The sequence below is a fragment of the Mus pahari genome, unplaced genomic scaffold, assembly GCF_900095145.1.
Source record: "Mus pahari unplaced genomic scaffold, PAHARI_EIJ_v1.1 scaffold_6677_1, whole genome shotgun sequence".
Lineage (NCBI taxonomy): Eukaryota > Metazoa > Chordata > Mammalia > Rodentia > Muridae > Mus > Mus pahari.
The window spans coordinates 33,953-56,906 of NW_018391950.1; the positions used below are offsets into that span (position 1 = coordinate 33,953).

The 22,954-nt window shown below is 42.5% G+C and overlaps 2 protein-coding genes across 3 annotated transcripts; both read right to left on the minus strand.

Annotated features, from left to right (window-relative positions):
* Positions 1-4,597: 4,597 nt before the first annotated feature.
* Positions 4,598-8,277, minus strand: LOC110314771 (olfactory receptor 2G3-like). 2 transcript variants are annotated; one of them, XM_021188994.1, is made up of 2 exons: positions 8,263-8,277; positions 4,598-5,524 (listed from the first exon to the last, which is right to left on the minus strand). In XM_021188994.1, the coding sequence occupies exons 1-2, from the start codon at positions 8,275-8,277 to the stop codon at positions 4,598-4,600; spliced, it is 942 nt and encodes a 313-aa protein (XP_021044653.1). The 2 variants fall into 2 exon arrangements, with proteins under 2 accessions (XP_021044653.1, XP_021044652.1); XM_021188993.1 differs by lacking the exon at positions 8,263-8,277 and having other exon boundaries at positions 4,598-5,545.
* A 7,497-nt stretch (positions 8,278-15,774) lies between these two features.
* LOC110314769 (olfactory receptor 2A5-like) lies at positions 15,775-16,722 on the minus strand. Its single transcript, XM_021188992.1, has one exon. The coding sequence runs from the start codon at positions 16,720-16,722 to the stop codon at positions 15,775-15,777; it is 948 nt and encodes a 315-aa protein (XP_021044651.1).
* Positions 16,723-22,954: the final 6,232 nt, after the last annotated feature.

Sequence of the window (22,954 nt, forward strand, 5' to 3'; positions counted from 1 at the left end):
GGGGACTAAGACTACAATTGTGAATAAAGACTGCCCCCCTCCTTAAAGAACTGCAATGCCTGTGGAATGCCTAGGGAAGACTGGGTTGGGAATCCTGGGAAAGGTGATCTTTGCTAATTATGCTGCTGGAGTTTAGATGACACAGAGAGAACTTGGAAAGAGCAGAGTTGGAGTGGAGCAGAAAAGAGCAGAAGGATTTGATTAGATGGTCCTGGAAAACACATAGACGGGAAGTTCTTGACTACAGCTCAGAATACACTTCAATCTGCAGCCTCAGATGTTGTCATGGAAATCAGCAGTCTTGCACATCCAGCCACCTGCTGGGCACCCTCAAGTCCTCCTGTGCAGCTACCTACCAGGTAGAGTCATTCACAAGGCTCCCTGTGTGCCACACATACTGGCTGCTCTTTTTCAAACCCTACCCACCGTGAAAGCCTCTGCTTCCAGAGGCATGGCCCATGCCCTCACTGCTGGCTGACACACCCATTCCCTATGTGTAAGTTTGTGTGTCAGATCCAGAGTGGCCTGGCCTGACTAATTACCAAATTTCTCTGTCAACCAGAACCTGAGGCACATACCTGTTGGAGATTTTTAGTTAATTGGATCATTTGAGGTAGAAAGATCTTCCTTAAATCAGTAGACCTACCTTAAATCTGAGACACACCTTCTCTCGGCAGCCTGGATAAAGAACAAGGAAGAAAATGGTTTTGCTCTTTGACTTTTTGCCCTTGTTCTTCCTATACTGGTAGTACAGCATACTTCTGTGGGATTCTGACATATACTGAAAGCCAGCAGAGACACCCAACCTTGTGGACTGAAACGACTACTGGATTCTTAGGCTTTCCATTGGGAGGCAGCCATTCTTGGACTAACTGGACCACAGCATATACTGCCTTTTGAAGAAACTACCCTAACCCTCCAGGCTCCTGCCATTCTGTAGGCATTTTAACTGTGTCAAGAGGTCATTTCTTCATTTTGTCAGACCAGCTGTTTCAGGGTGGTAGGTAACATGGTAAGACTAATGGATTCCATGAGTATAGGCCCACCATTGCACTTCTCTGACTGTTAAGTGAGTTCCTTCTTGGGAAACCATGATGTGTGGAATACCATGATGGCAAACAAAACATTCTGTAAGTCCACTAATGGTGGTTTTGGCAGAAGCATTTGTGTGTTGGAAAGGCAAATCCATTACCAATATAATCAACATGCCACCAGGTAACTGGGTTCTGTAGCTCTATCTCTGGATAACTGTACTTGCTAACTGAAGCATGTCAACTCAAAATATGGTGCTTGTGCTTAAAAGCTTACCTAGGAAAGACTTGGTGCTACACTGGAATTCCAAATACCCAGTATAGTCACTGACTGGCTAGAAGAGACTTTCTATTGCCTTAGACCCCATGTCCCAGGTCTTCTCTGGTGGACAGCCTACAAGATCTGGGGTTCAGTGTTGATCTCTGTTGTTGGCAGATCTGGCACTCAGCAGGAGTTGTAGCTAGGTCAGCTTTGGTGAACAATATGAAAGCTCATATTGTTGTCTTTGAGCTTCTACTTCCTGGTTCTTGGGTTCCATTTATTATTCGTATATATGCATATATTTATGATTTATTATTCATATATGTGTATGTATATGTATGTATACATATTCACACACACACACATATATATGTATAAAATATATATGTATACATATATATATATATATATATATATATATATATATATATATATATATATATATATATATATATATATATATAAAATTTCCATCATATAATTTAGCCTCTCCTGAATCTATGCAGCCAAGGCTGGCCTTGAACCTTTGGCTCGTCCCTCCTCTTTCTCCCAAGCGCTATGATTGCAGGCATGCATCACTGATGCCTAGATGTTAAACCTCCCCATCTCTGTCTTACACACACACACACACACACACACACACAGGGCAGTTTTTTCCTCTTGATTGGCAAGAAAGGCACATCATCTTTATGTTACTGAAGGGAGACTGGAGCTTATTAACCTAGTTCTCACAGAGGTTAGGAGCACAGAGCTAAAGCCCTACAGCGACTGTGCAAAGGAGATTGGCTTCAAACTCTGTTGTGTACTCATCATCTCTTCCCATTACCACACAAAATGTTCAGTCCCAGGGCATCCCTTACCCATGCATTCACTCTCAGCCTGACCTTAGTCTTGGCCTAAACTCTTTCTCTCAAAGCTTCTATTTGAAGTCCCTTTTCCTAAAGTTATGGTTCATTCCAAATGTCTTCACCTCATTTTGCTGAAGGGAACACCTAAACAAACTCTAGCCTTGCTGGCTAGGCTGACTAAATTCACTGATTTTGGAGACCACACTGCTGGGCATTATATTGTTAGCTTCCCACTGACTTTGGAGTAGGTGACATCTCTGCCATGTGAGTTAAGGATACTGGATAGCACAACCAGTTCCTCTAGTTTGTTTGTTTGTTTGTTTGTTTGTTTGTTTGTTTTTCTACCACTTTTCTCCTGTCTTTGAGATTTGATGCCAGGCTGTATCGACCAATCTTTCTATGTGGTCCCTGCCAGCTCTCTCCCAGTGTCCTGGCATCTCTCTTCAAACCCACTTCCTTACTGCTTTCCAAAGCATGTCCAGCAAGTGCTCTCCTGTCACCATCATCAGTGACATCTAGTTGGACAGAATCACTATTATCTTTATTGAAGTCTTCACTGCTTTTTTGAGTACTATTGACTAGTAGATAATTGATAATTCTAATTGAGCACAGGAATCTGATGGTGTCTCACTGAGGCAATTATTTTTTGAAGAAGAAGAAGAAGAATTTGCCATGCCTGTGAGTTGATGCTTTGAGATCTCAAAAACCACAGCTGAATTTGGGACAGGAAAAAATGGGGTGCTAGTATGGATTATGGGATGCCAAAAATCAACAAATGCTGGGAATGCCTTTGTCCCTCCCACCTCCCGCCTCCCGCCTCCCCCCACCTCCTGCTGATGGGAAGAGTGGATAAAGTGCCCTCTGCAAATCCAGCCTGTCTCCCTGAGTGTGACTCAGGACTCTATAGAGCAAACTTGACTATGCCTTCCTTAAGGTACTAGGACCATATGGAGCCATAATCTGGGCTTTTGTACCCCAGCCGTCTTCCTACCCCAGCATCCTTAGTGCTGGGATTACAGGCATTCCCACCATGCCTGCTGCCTCAGCCTCTAAAATTAAATAATATAATAACATGACTGCCACTCAGTTCAGATTTGTGCTAAAGTTTATTAAAAGCTGCATAATGTGGGATATTAATGGCAACACCTTTGAGCAGATCTAGCTGATGTCATTAATGTGTCTTCAGGCAACACCTTGGAGGACTGCCGTGTTTTCTTCAGGGCTTCATAGACTGAGTTGATGAGTTTCTAACTAAATCCACAGCAGCCTGAAATACAAACAAATGCTAAACTTGTCATTGAGTATTCCTTTCTTGTGGGCAGAATGGCTGTTCTCCCTGGGCTGAGATAGCCTCGGATGTTGCTTGACAACTGGAATGTTAGGAACAGAATAGAACAGCAATGTTTACATAGAGATTCAATACACCAAGCATCTTTCAGAAACCTTTACCTATTTTAACATCTGGCAACAATCCCACAAGGTGTTTGGCTATAATTATTATTACCAGCCCAATTTTACAGACAAGGCATCAACCTGCAAAGTATGAGCTTGTAATCATGATGATATCATTGAGATGATGTGTCATCTGTGAACTGAGTAACACCACAGCAGGGCATCTGCTGAGGGGATCTGGTGAGTCATATATCCTGAGGCCCCGGACAGTAACACATTGATAATGACCAATCCATATGTGTTATGCCTAATGTGATGTTAAACATTGTCAACTTCATGGAATCTAGAATCACCAAGGATATAGCCTCTGAGCATGCCTGGGAGGGCTTATCTAGATTGGGCAGGGAAGACACACCTTAACTGTAGGTGGCACCATTCTATAGACCAAGGTCCACAGAAGAATCAGGCTGAACATTCATTTTCCTCTTGCTTCCTGACCATTCCTACAATGTGAGCAGCTGCCTCAGGCTCCTGCCATCATCATTTATTTCCTCACCATGTCAGGTCATATCCTAGGACTAAACATCAATATAACCCTTGCCTTACTTTGATCATTTCTGTCAGGGGATTTTGCCACCATGGAGAAGTGAGGTCACTCTCCCTTTCTCTGAAAACTGTTCTTGCTCCTGATGGCAATGAAATAAAGATATTGATTCCAAGTCCTCCGGGTTATCTTGTCTTAGCATCTTAAGTAGATTTAACATGCCCAGTTATCTCTCAACAGCAAATGTTGATGACACTTCATTTGTATCTGAGCCTCTGCTAACCCAGGAAACAGAAATGAGTCAGATACTTGATGCTCTGTTTACAGATGGATCCCTTGATGCTTGAGAATAGCCCACCTTCTGGAACATCAGCAGGTCATAGCAGGTCTTTGCAAGTCATCTCCTTTAACCCTAGATGAATGGTTCTTGCCTATCCTCTGTGTAAAGAGGATCAATAAAGGGGAAGGGCCACAGACTGTTCGTTCAGATACTCTTGTGACCTTCTGTGTTTGAAGAGCCTCACTCAGTGGCTCCTCCCCAGCCCGTTACTTTGAGGAAAGCCCTCTTCACATCTTTGTTTCTGAGACTGTAGATTATAGGGTTGAGGAAGGCAGAGATGACATTGTAGAACAGAGCCAGTTTCTTGTCCCTCTCTGGGGAGGCGTTGGCCCCAGGGTTCATGTACATAAACATGGCAGGTCCACAGAACATGGTGACCACGGTGATGTGAGAGGCACAGGTGGAGAAGGCCTTCAGTCGACCTTGGGCTGAGCGGATTCTCAGAATGGTGGCAAAGATGCAGATGTAAGAGGCCAGGATGAAGGAAAGAGGTACCAGGAGAAGGATAAAGCCTAGGATAAAGTCTATCCGGTCATTGAGGGATGTGTCTGCACAGGCAAGCTTCAGAACAGCAGGGACCTCACAGAAGAAGTGGTTGATCTCGTTAGGGCCACAGTAGGGCAGCCTCATAGTGAAGACTGTATAGATCAGAGAACAGCTGACACCCCATAACCCACAAAAGACTACCATTGCCCCACACAGCCAAGGCCTCATGATAACCTTATATCTGAGTGGGTGGCAAATAGCTACATATCTATCATAGGCCATGACAGAAAACAACCAGCCTTCAGTGATGCCTAACACCAGAAAGATGTACATCTGGGCCACGCACCCAGAATAGGAGATAGTTTTCTTCTGGCAGATGAGATGCACCAACATCTGAGGCACTGTGGTGGTGACATAGCTCATATCCAGCATGGAAAGGACACTGAGGAAGAAGTACATGGGTGTATGGAGACGGGAGTCCAGGTGGATCAAGGTGACAATAAGCCCATTGCCCACAAGTGTGGAGAGGTAGAGAAAGAAGAAGACATTGAAGAGAATTATATTAAGTTGGAAATTCCTGGAGAAACCCAGAAGGATGAACTCAGACACGGAGCTGCGGTTCTCATAGGAGAAGCCTTGCATTCTTCCGCTGCAGAAAGAAATGGACCTAGTGGCACACCTTAGAATGTACAGTTAGTCACTTTGCCCATCCCAAGACCTTAATCTTTCTTGGGATCGATGTCAGTTCCCAGACTGAGGTCTAAATTCAGGATTTTTAGTGTCTTAGTCCAGAGCCTCCAGAACATCTTTTCCCTTCATTATCCTACACACACACACAAATGTCCCCTGCTTTGCCCTCCATTGAGACCTGCCCTTACACACTTCACTGTTTCATCTCCCTGGTGCAGGCTACAGAGAGGGAAGAAGAGGATGAGAGACTCTTCCTCCTTTCTGAAGGCATAGATGTCCAGAACCCTTTCTATTAACATCTGAGAGAGTTGGAGATGTGGGGAGAATAGACAACTTCAAAAGCAGAAGACGTTCATAGAAAAATTTACTTGTATCTGTGTTTGTCTAGCCTCTGGAAGCTCTTGACACTTTCTTTTAGGTAGAGTCACTCAACAGTTCTGCCTCATCCTGCTTTTACTCACTCCCAAGCGAGAACCTTCTTGCTTGACTCGATAAGCTGACTTCTACTTAAGACAGAACGGTAGCTACTTTCCATGCTTTGGGGCAGATGCCAGACTGCACATGGTTCTGAGGGGTGAACTGGGCTGTAAATGAGTAAGATGAGATGTCAGGACCAGAACATGGGGTTGGAGGAGTTTTAACTAAGGTGGAAATTGGTCAGAGCATGTATAAACCAGAGGAAGAGACAACAGAAGGAGAGAAGTGACGCATCAAGAACTAAGAACAAGCTCTATTAGTGCCAGGTCCAGGAGGGCAGGGATGAAGGGACAGAGGTGAGGATGAGGTGGACATAGATGCCTGCAATTGTGCCCATCAGAAAGCTCAAGTCCGAATTCCAACAGACCAGCCTCAAGGACTCTTCTTCATGGCAGCTTTTGTACATAGTGAGGACGATCTGACCCAGGGGTTGAAAATCAGATGCCCAGCTTCAGCTGGATTAAACAATTGGCTGGTTCCTACAGCACAGATGCTACAGCACAAACTTAGAATCTCTCCTCATACCTGACTAAAACATCCAACTATACCTAGTCATGGTGGCAGTCCACATCTGTGGTCCTAACATTCAGAAGGCTGAGATAAGAGGTTCTTGGGTTCAAGGCCAGGCAGGGCTCACAGAGAGATCAAGAGAAGGCTGAGCTACATAGTGAATCCCTGACTCAATGGAACAAATGGTCAAACTACAGGAAGCTCAGATGAGACAGCAGGTTATTGGGAAAGAGCTGGGGACTTACACCGGGTGAGTATAGAGAGAATCCTTAAGGTCAGCATGAGGCTACATCATTGAGAAAGGATCCTGGTAGATTTGGGCTGATGGTCTGTGTCTGCAGTAGCCAGACCATGTGCTGAACAGCATGCTCATTCCTGGATGGTACCTTAAGGGGCCTGTGGACAAATCAAAACAGGCCATGAAGAAGGATCAGGAGGCCATGTTGAGTGGAGAAGAGGTGAAGCAAAGAGGGACATTTCTTCTGTAGAGCCGAGAGGGAAGAGAAGGGCTTTGCCACATTTATCTCTTCTCTGGTCCTCCAGTTTCCCCTAAACCTGGTACCTGAGCTACAGCAGAAAGTCCAAAGAGACATCTCATTGACAGTCCCTGCTAAAAACTAACCAGAATGTGAGACAGAGTGGAGAAAGTGAGGGGGGTACAGACAGGCAGTCAAAAGGGCCAGGAATAGGTAAATGGGGGATCAGTCTAATTATGATCGCCTGGGCTGGAGGCATTCCAGAGAGAATGGTAGGGTGTCAGGCTCTACTCTGCTATTGTTCCTCTCCAATGACAGTGCACGCTCCCTCTTAGTTCCAGTGTCTGCCTCAAGCTGTCTGACTCTCATAAAGCCTCAAATAGGATTTCTGAGCCATTACTGTAACTTGTCATCTCCATCCTCACCCTCGGTTCCAGTCCTCTTGTCCTGTACCTCCATCTAAGGCTCCAAACCTGGGACCGCAGAAGAGAGCCCACTGCTTCATCTCCACAGAAGCAGCCCCTCTCCCTCCAGTTTTCTCTGTCTCAACTGAATAACACAATAACAAATTCAGAGATGAAAAGAAGCAGAGAGAGCCATGCTGAGACATCAGGGACCAGAGGAGGACAGAGATCCAGAGAGCATTGAGAGGAGTAGAAACCAGGGATGAAATGCTTGAGGTGAGTGGAAGGGACTTGGAAGCAGGCAATTGTGGGGCAAACAGATGAGGGTTAGGGACAGGAATGGGAGGTGATGGAGACAGATGGAGTGCATCAGGTAGGACTGTGAGGACTGTATGTCTCAGGCAACCTCTGCATCTCCCTTCCTTACCTGACCTAGGCTCTGTGTGAAGGTTGAGCTAGGAGTGGGTGAGATTTTCCTTTAACATTCTGCTCCCAGTCCTCAGGGAGGATGAATCTGAAGTTTCTTAATGAGTCTTCTGTGCCTTCGGGTGCTCTGGGTCCCACTGCAGCCCTTTCAGACCCTGAGCACACATTTCAACTCTTCCATTTAATACAGAAGACCTCCATAGCCAACACTCTTGATCCTCTCAACCCCAAGTCCCCTCCCTGCTCTCAAGTCCTTTCCTTTTCCCCCTTTTCTGTTAGTGGAGATGAATGTGTGAAGATCAAGTAGAGTAAATGCATGGGTTAAGAAATAAGTACCAGGGTGGGGTCTGGGGACATGGCTTGGTTGGTAAGTAACTTGTTGCCCAAGCATGAGGATCTGAGTTCAGTGCCCAGAGCCTATCCATGTAAAAGTCAGACATGGTGACGTGTACTTGTGATCACAAAGACATGGAAGCAGAGATTGCAGGATCTCTAGGGTGCACTCACCAGCTAGCTTAGCCTAACTGGTGAGCTCCAGGCCGACGAGAGACTCTATTTCCACATAAGGTAGACTTCAGCAATGACCTAAGGTTAGCATCAGGCCTGCATATACATGTGAATATGCACCTGTGCATACATGCAAACATGCACCTGTGTATACATGTGAACATTCACACATACACAGTGAAGACTTGTAAGGGTGAATGCTAAACAGACGTGTCAGGGAAGCTTTCCATAGATCTTAAGAAAAAGAACATGTTCCTCATGTGGGGGTGGGTGTAGGGTCAAGCTATAGATCTCTGCTCAGCCCCTCAAGTTTCTCATTCTCTCTATTGTGCTCTGCTGGAAACTGGACTATGTTGTATGCTGAAATTTTGTAGCCCTGAAATACATTGGCTTTCTGGAGGGAAAGGAATATGATTCAAGCCACAGTGGGCTCCTTCATGGAGCTTAAGCCAAGATGAGGTAATGATAAATACTCCACATGAACTCGTTGATAAGTGGATATTAGCCCAGAAACTTAGAATACCCAAGGTACAATTTGCAAAATACAAGAAAATCAAGAAGAAGGAAGACCAATGTGTGGATACTTCATTCTTCCTTAGAATAGGGAACAAAATACCCATGGAAGGAGTTACAGAGACAAAGTTTGGAGCTGAGAGGAAAGGATGGACCATCAGGAGACGTCCCCACCCGGGGATCCATCCTATAATCAGCCACCAAATGCAGACACTATTGCATATGAGAGCAAGATTTTGCTGAAAGGACCCTGATAGAGCTTTCTCTTGTGAGGCTATGCCAGTGCCTGGCAAAAACAGAATTGCATGTTCACAGTCATCTATTGGATGGAACACAGGGCTCCCAATGGAGGAGCTAGAGAAGGGGTCTGCAACCCTATAGGTGGAACAACAATATCAACTAACCAGTAACCCCTGAGCTCGTGTCTCTAACTGCATATGTAGCAGAAGATGACCTATTCAGCCATCATTAGGAAGAGAGGCCCCTTGGTCTTGCAAACTTTATATGTCCCAGTACAGGGGAATGCCAGGGCCAAGAATTGGGAGTGGGTGGGTAGGGGAGCTGGGCGGGGGGAGGGCATAGGGGACTTTCTGGATAGCATGTGAAGTGTAAATAAAGAAAAAACTAATAAAAAATTGAAAAAAAAATACTCCACATGAGAGCAAAACCCAGGAAGACTTGAAATCAAATACTGGTTCTACCACTTAATAAGAGTGTAATAGTTGACAAGAGGGCAACCCTCTGTACCTCAGTTTTCACAATAGCAAAATGAAGCAATAATAAGACGGGACAGTTTATAGGGCTAAATATAAGCATATATGAAACAGTTGTAGTAAATATGCATATAATTTAGGCTGGACCTGATGATCTAACTTTTTTATTCCAGTGTGTGCTCACAAGACTGTCCACACTGGATGTCGAGGTAGCATAGGGAGATGACGCCACCATGGATTGCTAAGTACCTTGGATTGGGAAAGTCAGGAGTTTGGGGTATGGGGACCTTGGGTGCCAGGATAAGGTGATGAAAGTTGTTCTTAGGGCTTAAGAAGGTTGTGGTGGGACCTGGATGACTTCAAAGCACAGAAGGCTTATAAAACATGGAAATAGGGTCTGGGAGATGGCTCAGATTAAGTTTCTGCCACTGAGCCAACTGGTGAGCATCAAGTTCACTGAGAGATTCTACTCTCCCTCAAGAAAAATAGGGATATGGGGAGCCATATCATTGCTGTATCATTTGTGAGGCTTCCCTGTCAATTCCTGAGACACAATCATACAGCAATTTCCTAGTCCTCTGGTTCTTGCAATCATTCGGACCCCTCTTCCATGATGGTCCCAAGTCTTAGGTGTGCAGTTTGTGTTGTAGATGCATTAACTGGGACTGGACATGCCATAACCAGTCTCTCTGTGCATTTTAGCCAGTTGTGGTTTTCTGCAGTGGTCTCTGTCTGTTGCAAAGGGACACTTCTTTGAAGGGATGGGATCTACAGTTATCTGTGAATAAATCACAATTGCTGTGATTTGGGTCTAACTAATGACCTTCACATGTCCATTATATGAGTAGGACAATTTTCTTGATAATATTTATTGCGTTATTTATACAATTATTTTAAATGTTCTTGAGAGTCACTTTTTTAATCAACATTTTAAACAGATGTCAATTTATAGTTGTCTTTTTCTTGTGATGACTTGGTTTGGGTATGAGAAGAATGTATTGGAAAGTTCTACCTTCTTTTATTTTCTGCTTTGAAGTTTGGGAAGACTGGTGTTGAACTTTACAAGTTGAGCAGAGTTGTCAGTGAAGCCATCTGGTCCTTTAGCTCTTCTGCGGAATGGATACATCACTAACTAAGTTATGGAATGTGCTGTGCTTTGATTTTCTGCTCCCTTTTGAAGCAGTTCTGGTACTCTTATCTTTCTAAATGTGACACACTCTAAGGCCTGGCCTTTTGAAGTAGTATTAGCAGCATTGCCCTATAACCTTTGTGTAGGGCATGCACTGACATTCCCTCTTTCGTTGCAAATCTTAGTAACTGATCTCCTCTCCCTTCTTTTTCTATGACTAGTCTCATGTTTGTTAATTGCACTGATCTTTAAAGAAACAATTTTTAAAATTTTCATTCACTTCCTCAGGTGTTTTCTAATCCCCATTACATTTGTCTCTACTTGAACCTTTGCCTCCATGCTAGCTGGCTTCCTGTTTTGTTCTTTGGTTGGTTGGTTGATTGATTGATTGATTGATTGATTGATTGATTGATGAAATAAGATCTTGCACTATATCCAGGTAGAGTCTCAGATTCCCAGAAATTCTCCATCTGCAGCACCCTTGGTGCTGAACTTGCAGGCATGAACCACCACACCTTAAGGGTAGTGAACTGAGGTTGTCAGCGTCACCACACTCTTCCTCTCTCCCTCCTCAACAAAAGATTTTACAACTTAAGATTTCCCTGTAAGCATCACTTTTGCTGAAATGAATATTATTTGTGTCTTGCAACATTTTACTAATTAAAAAAATTAGTTCTAGGAGATTTTACCTTTAATTTTTACAAATGTATGTATTATATGTAAATGGTTGTTTTATCTATAAATACATCTGAACACCAGAAGAGGGCATCAGATCCCGTGGAACTATAGTGATAGATGGTTGTGAGCTGCCATGTGCTGAGAACTGTGCACTTAACCACTGAAGCATCTCTCCAGCCCCAATTTAAGTTTGACTCTTGTTTTCTTCCTTTCTTCCTTCCTTCCTGCCTGCCTGCCTTCCTTCCTTCCTTCCTTCCTTTCTTCCTTCCTTTCTTCCATTCATTCTTTTTTTCTAGAGGAGTCTCTAGATAGCCCTGAGTGTCCTGGAACTCACTGTGTAGACCAGACTGGCCTCAAACTCACAGAGATCCACCTGCCTCTGCCTCCTGAGTGTTGAGATTAAAGGCGTGTGCCACCAATGCCTGGGTCAGTTGTGGGGTTTTTTCTTTTTTAATAATAATTTTGCTTTGTTGTTGCTTTGCTCTGTTTTGTTTTACCAGGAACTAGAGAAAATACATCCAATCCATTTGCATTTAACACAACTTTATGCAAATGTATTTGAATACATCTTAGCAGTACTTTCTTTTCAAGGGATTCAAGGCCAAGATGCAGGCCATACTCTGGGAGATTTCTTTCTGCCTTTTAAATTTTTATTGAAAGTCGAGTCTTCTCTCATGCAATGTATCCAAACCACAGTTTTCCCTCCTTCCACTGCTCCTAACTCCCCACCCCCACCTCTGGATCCACTCCCCTTCTTCAGAAAAAAAGCAGGCCTCCAAGAAATGACAGTCAAATATGACAAAACAAAATACAATAAGACAAAGAAAAAGCCCTCATATTGATGCTGGACAAGGCAACCCAATAGGAGGCAAAGAGTCCCGAGAGCAGGCACAAGAGTCAGAGACACACCTGTTCCCACTGGTACGAGCCCCATAGAAACACGAAGGAGATAACCATAGCATGTACATAGAGGACCTGGTGTAGACATGTGCAGGCCCTGTGCTTGCTGCTTCAGTCTCTATGGCTGAAGCATCCCATATGCATTCTGCTGAGTTGATTTAATAGCCCAAGTTCCTCTGATGTGCTCCATCCCTTCTGACTCCTACAATCTTTCCTCACCCTCTTCTGTGAGGTTCCCTGATCTCTGAAAGGAGGAACCCAATGGAGACCTCCAATTTAGACTCCCTCTCCAGAGTGCCTGGTTGCATGTCTCTGCATCCACTCCTACCTGCTGCTAGAGAAAGCCTCTCTGGTGATGACTGGACAAGGCACCAATCTATAAGTATAGCAGAATATCATAGAGATTGTTTTGTTTTGTTTTGTTTTGTTTTGTTTTGTTTTGTTTTGTTTTGTTTTGTTTTACTTTCGACAGTTGTGTTTGGTTCTACCCCAGGTCTTTGGGGCTATCCAGTCTTAATTTCTTACAGTTTAATGACCTTTTTGCTTCTGGGGCCAGAGTTGAATGCTTTGTCCATAGTATTAAGAATTCTTAAACTTTCATAGTCTGAAAATAATTAGAAAACTTCTTGAAGAAACAGACAGGCCATTTTATGAATAGGTGAAAAGACAGTAGGGAAGAGACGGGGGGGGGGGATCGGGGCCAACCTATGCAGGTATTTGACAAGTTGGTAGTACCAGAGCAGAGGTGACATGCTGAGAGGTGAGGAAGTTGGGTGGGCCTGCTGTGGATTTTCAGTGCCTTGAGAGCTCTAAGAAGAAAGCCCATTTCATCACCGCAGATGTCCCACGTGCCTTTCTAATGACCCCAGAGCATTTTTCTTAACAAGTCCCCAAGAAACACAATGAGCATGCATTGCTGGCAACTCTGTTTCTATCTTTAGATGCCAAGGCTCCTCTTCCCCAGGGATTTTCTCCTTCAAGGCAGCAGTCCTACCCTGGAGACTTCCCTTCAATAGTTCACATCACCCTGAGAGCCAGTGTTCTTTAATGCTTGGGGACATTAGCAGCTTTGGAAGTCATGATTGCTCTCTATGCTGGAGAGAGCTGTAATGAACAAAAGCACACACTTAGCGTTGATTGGTCTTTGGGGATTTTTTTGTAACATTTCCGTCATTCTTAGTCTATTGTTAAAACTTTTAGTTTTCTCTATTGAACATTTTTATTTCTTTCTTAAAATGTGTACAATTATATTTTGATGCTCTTCCAACTCCCTACCCACCCAACTTCATGCTCTTTCTCTCCCAAAAGATCAAAACAAACAAATTATATTAAATAAGACAGAAAAGAAACACACACACACACACACACACAACCATAAAACTTTCAAACCAGTTAAGAATACCTGGGATGTTTTTAAATTTAATCTTGTGTTTATGTGACAAATGCTGATTTAAAAGATTTTCCTTGTGTTTCTTTTTGCTAAGCAATTTAATAATTTTCCTGAAACTAGAAAGGTAGGAAAAAATAACTAAGAAAGGATTTATTTATTTCGTTTCCTTTGTATGGATGCTTTGCTTTCATGCATGTTTGTGCAATAGATGCCTGCCTGGTTCTCTGAGAGGCCAGAAGGGGTTCTCTCAGATCCCCTGAAATGGAGTTACAAATGGTCATGTGGGTACTGAGAATTGAACCTAGGTCCTCTGTAAGAACAGCAAGTGTTCTAAACCACTGAGTCATCAGTCCAGCCCTTGATAGAAATTTGACTTGGTTTGAAACACCAGAAATGGTTTGTTTCCTGATTAATATGGCAGCTGATGTTATGAGAATGTCCTTCCCCAACTCTTTCTGTGCTGAAAGTATGACTCTGTATGTGCAGTCAGTTGCTACCATGATTATCCCCATAATGCCTGACCAGACAATGAATTTGGCCTTTACATCTGAGGTTTAGAAACACAAGCTTTTGTTAATAGTTGAATGGCTCTCATTGTCTAAATTTTAAGCCCCACTCTCATTTGAGGTTTAAAACAATTTACAGTATGGACAATAGAACATGGTTATCACCTCCATTTGAGTTCAAAGATGACTGGATTCTGGAGAGTGTGATTGTTTTTTCTTAAGATCTCAACAAATTAAGCCAAGATCAAAGCCCAGGGTACTTCCCACTGCCTCATGTCTCTCTGGCATTCAAGGATACCAAGGGAAAAATCAGCTGTTGAAAGTGGGACAGACACAACGGCAATAGGAGAGGAGCTCATGACAGCAAAGATCTGAGAGAAGAGCTGACCAACTCAACTAGGAAGGAACTCTCCCACCAAGCATGTATTGAGACATTGTTTTGGACCACACACGGTCTATTCACTCAGGATGCAGAATGTCACAGTGGAAGGGCTAGAAGAGCTGACTTCTCAACAGAGCTCCAGACTCCAGGGATCTAGCCCTGCAGCCATGACCTTAGAATAAGAACCTTTTCCTTTTTTGACACAGGGTCTCACCATATAACTCTGGCTGCCCCTGAACTCTCTGTAAACCAGGCTTGCCCTCAAATTCATGGATCTCCACATTCCTCTGCCTCCGAAGTGCTGGGATCAAAGGAGTGTGCTGCCACCACCACCCCAGCTAGGGTTTTTTTTTAGCCTTCCTCAGTTGTAGCTTTTCATTGTCTCAGCTAAGCCTCAGAATTCTCTCTGGGATGTTTCAGAGTAATGTGGTGTAATATATCAGAGCTTGGGCCTTGGAACTAAGCCCTGGGTTCCAACCTCCCCCATGTTACTTTCAACTTGATTACATTTAGAAAATTGGTATTTTTGTGTTTCAGTGTCTTTATTTTTATGAAGGAGATATTGCACACCTCTACAGTTAACATGTGAATTAAAACAATAAATACATATCAGTCAGGCATCAGGGAGAGGGGATATGCCTATATTTTCAGATATTTAAGCTGATTATTTAAGGTCAAAACCAGTCAAGGCAATATAGTGAGAATACACACACACACACACACACACACACACACACACACACACACACACACCTCAAGGTGAAGAAGAGGAGGAGGAGAAAGAAAATGAAAGAAAAATGAAAATGAAAACCACCACAAAAAAAAGCCACATAAATCATTGACTGTTATACAAAAGCAGCCTTAGTTATTATCATTTGGGCATAATGAGTACCACAGAACACATTTGACAACTGGAAATTAAAACCCCCAAAAGTGAGATGAATGCTGCAAACCAGTGTGACTTTTCCAAAGCCATAGAAATTGAATGACATTCTTGGACACAATTCTTGAGTCCCTTCCTAGTGTATCCATTAGTAAATTCATGTGGAACACTCTTTTCTTGTGTCTCCCTCATCCTGAGAATCCTCTCTCATTCCCTCCAGGAACCTCAGTGAAATTGTGGGCAGCACACCCAAGAGGCCCGAAGAACTGCAGACAGCCTCACTCCTCCTACTGGTTGTCCTCACCCCTTCCAATTAACTTGAAGAAAGCCTTCTTCACATCCTTGTTCCGGAGACTGTAAATAATGGGGTTAAGAAAGGCAGAAATGACATTATAGAACAAGGCCAACTTCTTGTCATCTTCTGGGGAAGCTTCAGAGCCAGGTCTCATGTACATGACCATGCATGGAACACAGAACATGGTGACCACAGTGATGTGTGAAGCGCAGGTGGAGAAGGCCTTCATCCGTCCTTGGGTAGAGCGAATCCTTAGAATGGCTATGAAGATCCGAATGTATGAGGCCAAGATGAGGGATAATGGGATCAGAAGCAAGATGAAGCCCAGGATAAAGTCTACTTGGTCATTGAGGGATGTGTCTGCACAGGCCAACTTCAAGACAGCAGGGATTTCACAAAAGAAGTGGTTGATCTCATTGGGGCCACAGTAAGGAAGATTCATTGCAAAGACTGTGTAGACAAGGGCACAGATGAGGCCACAAAGGGCAGAGCTGACCACCAGGGCTATGCATAGAGTTTGGTTCATCTTGACTCCATAGTGGAGTGGATAACATATAGCAACATACCTGTCATAGGCCATAGCTGCAAAAATCCAGGTCTCAGTGATGCCTAGTGTCAAGAAAATATACATCTGGATCACACACCCAGTGTAAGAGATAGTCTTATTCTTGCTTACTAGATGAGCCAACATCTGGGGCACTGTCGTGGTGGCATAACTCAGATCCAGTAGGGAGAGGATGCTGAGGAAGAAGTACATGGGTGTGTGGAGACGAGCATCTATTCTAATCAGGGTAACAATGAGTCCATTGCCCAGGACTGTAAATAAGTAGAGGAAGAGGAAGAGGAAGAAAAGGATCCAATTGGTTCTGGGGTTTCTGGAGAAGCCCAAGAGGATGAACTCAGTTACAGAGCTGTGATTTCTCCAGCCTCGACTGTGCATGGCCTTCCTTCTGAAGAGAGAAGAGGGCATATTACTGTCCTCCTTGCTAGAATTTGCAAAATCCATGATAGAATTCTTTGTAAAACCCACAAATGGGGAACTGAAAGTAAAATACTTACCTCTATGCCCTGGAAGTAATCTATCCAAATTAGCCTGGCCAGGCTCTAGGAACTTAGTAGAAGTTCCACTAAGTACTTTTCAGGTTGTCCAACTAACTACTCCCAATAAACACCAGGGTTCCTGTGAGAAACTCTAAAGGGCAGAAGTCTTATGTCAAAGAAAACACACACACACACACACACACACACACACACACACACACCTTAAATAAGTCAAAAGGAATGCCTATTGTTTCCAAATGCCATTATTTCAAGAAAAGTAGGTACTAGAAGGGGCAATGTAAAACAAACAAGTTTTAAATACACACACACACACACACACACACACACACACACACACGTAAAAAAAAAAGACTACAGCACCCAGTTTATCCCTCTATCTTCTTCCTCTGATTCTGTAGAGAACCCACATTTTCAAGAAAAAAAAAAAACACTTTGTGACCTTGACTACCCTCAAGTGTGGCCCTCTCTCAAGAGTGTCAGTGTATTTATTTCTGATCTATATACTTGTCAAGTTGTTTTTGAATAAAGTTTTTCTGGTACTTTACAAATTAAACAAAATAAACAACGCCCCACTTTGTTGCTTTAGAAACTCTGTCGCCTCATCCTGCCTTCCTGACCCTTCCTACAGTGGTACAGCAAAACAAATTAACATACAATGGTAACCATCAGGACTCTGATTTTGAGAGCCAGAGAAGAGTTCTGTCTTCTAACATTTCTCAAAAAGATGAGAGATGTGGACTTGGGAATGGAACCCCTGTGAGTCCAGACACTGCTCTTAGTTAGCAGGGGGAAGTCCTCCACAGCTCTGTCTCTCACAGAAGAGGTGAGGGGTGGGCATAGGTGGATCCTCGCTTTAATGTGGACTCAGTCCTCAATGAGAGACTGGCAGCCTAGCAACAGAGGACGTTCCTGACTAGACTCTCACTCTCCAATCCCTTGATGGTTCTTAACCGCCTGCTACAGAATGCTACCACCAGGAATTTCCATCTTTTCTAAGCCCTGAAAAAGGAAATGGACATTGATCAAGAGTTGCCACAAAAAAATGCTTCACTGAGCATGATCTGTGTGTCGCCACAACCCACTGAGGTCAGAACCACACTTTTTTCCTTTACAGAGAATTGTAGATCCAAAGTTGGAACTTAGTACGTAGAGCCAGGACCCAAATCCCAAGTCCCATGATCTCACCATGTGAAATTGTCATTTGTCTCCCACACCATTAATGTTCCCCAACAGTTTAGCACAGGTTTCAAGTATGTCCCCTTTAGATGTCACTGTGTGGGAAACTTGACCTGCCTACTCAGTTTAGAAGACAGAAAACACATATTTCACATTGGAAAATGAAGGGTCATTTTTTGCATGTAAAACCAACCAACTTGGGCTATAGAGCAAGGTACTGACTTAAAGCAGCAACCACCACCTCTCTCTCTCTCTCTCTCTCTCTCTCTCTCTCTCTCTCTCTCTCTCAGTCAGTGAATGTGTGTGTGTGTGTGTGTGTGTGTGTGTATGTGTACATTTATGTGTGGTCACACATGCATCACAGCACACCTGTGAAGTTCAAAAGAAAACTTAGAGGAGTTAGCTCTCTTCTTTCCCCCCCAAGTGGGTGGGTCCCAGGAATCAAACTTTGGTAGGCAGCTTAGCAGAAGCCCTTTTACTGATGAACTGCCCTGCTGGCCCTATAGGGTTTCTTTAGTCACCAAGAGAAGCCAATGTTCTTTGAGGGCTTCAAGATCACTCAACACTTCCTACATCTCACTTCTCCATCTACTCAGTTCTCTGTCTCCACACACCCTTCGCTGCTCCTCACTCAAAGAATAGTGCTGTTTCAGCACATTTTTAGAATTCTGTTTCCACTACTAGACATTATCTTTCTGAGTCATACTCTCACCTCCTACAAATGTTTGCTCAAGTGTCATCTTCTTAGAGAACGTATAAGTCCTTCCTAACACACTGTTCAAGATGGAAGTGTCTCAAACTCTCTATTCCTATCTCCTATTTTATCTCTTCATAGCACTTTCTAATCATTGTGTAGAGTATTATTTAAATTTCCCCTGCAAGAGTATGAAAGCTTTGCTTTTCTGTGTTCATTGTATACCATCATAGTAGCAGATTCTAGGACGATGCCTACACATTGTATGAATTTGTGTGTTGAATAAATAGTCTAAGTCCGAGCTGAGCACGAGCCCTGTTAGGCACGGTGGCACTGTCCTTGGTCCTGATTCCTGTGGAGCTAGATAGAAAGATGACCCCCAGGCACTTTCTCTTGCAGTTCTACAGCTCTCAGTGGATTTCCAGACGGAGACTGGCTCTGACCACTTAGTCCATTCTCCATAATCACCCCACTCTATCACCAAGTCTAACCACCATGGCACACATCTTAAAACTGAGGAAATGGGTCCATCAGTTAAGCAGCACCCACTGAATGCCCAGAACCGTTTCCAATTCATGCACCTGCAATTTAAACACATGGGAGGTTTTCTGGCTGCCACTCAAGACAGACCACCTCATTTGCTGATCTCCCATTTGGGCCTGATTCACAAAGCTGTGGGGCAGTATATATCAGGAAGGCAGGAGAGTCTCGGAGGACAAAGAAATTTATATTTCAATTAAAGTCTACCATTTATCAGCAGCACAAACTAGAGAAAGTCAGTAGCCTCTGACCCAGCACCCATAAAAACTGAACAACACACACTTTGAGGTCTCATGAATGCTAAGTTTTGGGGTACATGTGACGCCATAGTATTAAACATTAATATTACTGCTATTGTTTACTTATCTTGTTGAAAATATTTTTCTTGCTTCTTTCTCTTAGTAAAATTCTAATCATGGAAGTCCTTCATTATTCCCATCATGATTCCTCCTCAGGCCTCTGGTTGGACCTTTGAAGGCGTCTCCAATACTGTTTGTAACCACATTGATAGACACACTTATCTGTAGAGTTTCTTAAATAAGAAAAATCTCTACACTTTTACCTTTCTCTGATTCTTGGCACAGAGCATGGGCAGGACTAATAGATCTTAGATAGATGAGTATAAAATTATGCCCATGGTATGATAGTGAGTTATCTACAAGAATGAATATATCTAGTCCAGTGTTTGTCCCAACAACTGGAGGATCTCTACCAGGTTATCAACATTCACCACAAAGATGTTCCCCCTTCTTGGCTATATGTTAATGAATATGAACAAAATTTTGTGGAAATTAGAAGAAATTTATTAAGAACTTGTTAATAGTTTTTTTTCTCAAATGAGCTTCTCCAATATTAGTGAGATGGAATTAAGGCAAGACATAGACAAGGGTAGAAGCAACTTTTCTCCAAGCACGACCTAGTTACCTTACATCAAAGGCAGGATACCATCAAGAGCATGGACACTAGAATAAGAGACAGGTGCTGTCTTGACTCCATTGATAAAGAGCAGAGTAGCTAATTATCTAAATTTCTTGAGTTTCCATGTTCATCTAGAAATTAGAACCCATCTCAAAGGGTGTTAACTAAAGCATTACATGGAGATTTGTTTAATGTGGTCCCTGTAGCTGAGTGTTCAAAGTAGTATTTATTTCTTTTGTATTAGTTTATCATTAAGTTCTTTTTATTCTGAAGGTTTAGAAAAAGACATTGAGACAGAAAGTAACTTGCCTGATGGTGCACAGCTACTGAGAGACACAATCCACTTCTGTCATCATGAAAGACCTTCCTTTAATGGACTCTTTTATTCCATCCTGATACATCATAGCATTGGACTGGTGGCTCACAAAGAACTGAAGGGAATTTCCTTCTCAAGGACTTATCCTTCAAGCTCCTTACCTATCTTTCCTTCCTGATTCCAAGTGTGATATACAATCCTGCTTCATATTCATGTCTTGAAACTGCATTTGGCAGTTCCAGGATATAGGTACTGGGCTATAAGAAGGCCCTACTTCAGCCACTCTCCAGAGCTACTGAGTCTCAGCAGCTTCCTTGAAGATACCCTGACTGGTGTGTTAATGAGGCTCATGGGTATCAGGGATCAAAGAGTCCCTGTGGTTGCAGTCATGCTAGATCCAGAGTTACCTCAAGGATCTTCTAGTCCTGTGGGATCCTATTACTTATAAAAGGGTTCTACAGGGGTACATTCATCATACAGAGAAAGGATAAATGCATCCCAAAGGAAACCCAAAGTTGGAGGGGAGACCAGAACTCCTGGAGGGATGTAGAAACTGATTCTTGAACTCGTCTCCATTTTGACACCTGGAGGTAAGGACAGAAAGGGAGACAACACCAGGACCCAATTTTCAGTTACTCTTATGGTCCTGTTTAGGTCCTCCACATGGGGAAAAATGTTGGAACTAGATATTGCTTCCCAGAATCAGTCTTAGAGGTGGGAAAACTGAGGATCAGTTTCCAGAAATAATTACAGAAATGTAACACAAACAGAATGAGAACTAGGAGTCGGGCATCCTGATATCATGATACAACTTCTCCTCACTTCTCCCAATATTGGTGTGCCCTACTGTGGGCTCAGATGGTTTCTCAGATGGTCTTGCAAACTTTATATGCCCCATATAGGGGAATGCCAGGGCCAAGAAGTGGGAGCGGGTGGGCAGGGGAGCAGGGTAGGGAGATGGTATAGGGGACATTTGGGATAGCATTTGAAATGTAAATGAAGAAAACATCTACTAAAGTAAGTTTTAAAAAAGAAAAACAAAACAAACAAACAAACAAAAAGAGAAATCCCTCTTATTCTAGCACAGCCTATTTTAATTAAGAAAATGCTGTCTTATCTTTGCTCACTGTTTCTCTTTAAAATATTATGTTTGCACAGACATCTGTATATATTGTTCAAAATGATATCTATGTGCAGTCTACATTTCATAATCCTTATAATTTTTTATCTCTGGTTTTAGAATTTTTTAACTTTTGTCTTATCTATTACAACATGAGAAAGCATGGTCTGAATGTTTTCAAATATGGCATTATTCTCTTCCTTTCACTTTTCTTCTGATGTCACTGTATTTATGCGTCATGTTGACTGTATATCATTCATGTTGCTTGCGTTGTTTCCCATATTTTAGATTTTTCATGTACTTCTGATTATGTACTGTCTTATATCTTGCTCTGTCTTTTCTATACATACCTTAATAGTTTCTTCCCTACATCACTCTAAAGCACTGGCATGTCTTATTTTTACTTTATCTTGAGCTCTTACTGGACAATACTACCAGAATGTCTGTTATACATTCATTAACATGCTAAAGTCTGCCTTAATAACTATTTTCTAAATTATTTCTGTTTGCTTCAGTTATGTTTTATATTTTTACCCTATTCTTTATATTTTCATAAGCTGTTTTCATTGAAACTCTAAAAAGGCAAATGGAAATAATAGATATAACTTAAGCCTCAAATAATTCTATTTTCATTTTAGAAGTTTGACTTTGTATACACAGAAAGCAAATAACTATCTAGCAGGTACACTAACAATTCTAGATTCCTTTACTGACAGTCTCTGAAAGGGCCAGTTAATAGCCAATCCATCCTTAGTCCCGTTAGATAGCACATTAAAGGCACATTTTAAAGGCAATTGTGACTACCAATGCCCAAGTGTTAATAAACCTTGAACTTTAAGTTGCCTTTCTAGTTTACAAATTGACCTATTTTTTAGGGCCCCACCATAGGACTGACATTTTAATTGGTGTAACATATGAAACGCCTCCCTCTAGTCTTTCTTTTAGTTTTTGGTTCTTGAAATACATTTCACATACTTGTTAGCTCTGATACCTTGTACATTTCTTAATATTTTAATCAGATTTCCAGGTATTTTTAATGGATATTCTAGATTTATGGAGACTAAAATAGAATTTATATATAATGAAGTAATAAAAGTAAATTTAAATGGTTTTTTATTGTTTACTCTGTATTATTCTCATTTTTATGTATGCATGTGTAGAGTACATGTGTGTTAAGTTTATGTGCTTGTATAAAATAAAGGGTCAACATTACTTGGCATTTTAGTTTTTTAAAAAAATGGGTAGAAAATACAGGAGGAGGGAGAGGGGAGGGAAAGGAGAAGGGGGAGGGGAGAGGAGGGGAGGGGAGGAGAGGTCAATTCTATGGCCAAACATGATTCACAGTT

Excerpts from the sequence above, each read along its gene's own strand:
- LOC110314771 (XM_021188993.1), bottom strand. The coding sequence starts at position 5,545 with ATGCAAGGCTTCTCCTATGAGAACCGCAGCTCCGTGTCTGAGTTCATC.
- LOC110314769 (XM_021188992.1), bottom strand. The coding sequence starts at position 16,722 with ATGCACAGTCGAGGCTGGAGAAATCACAGCTCTGTAACTGAGTTCATC.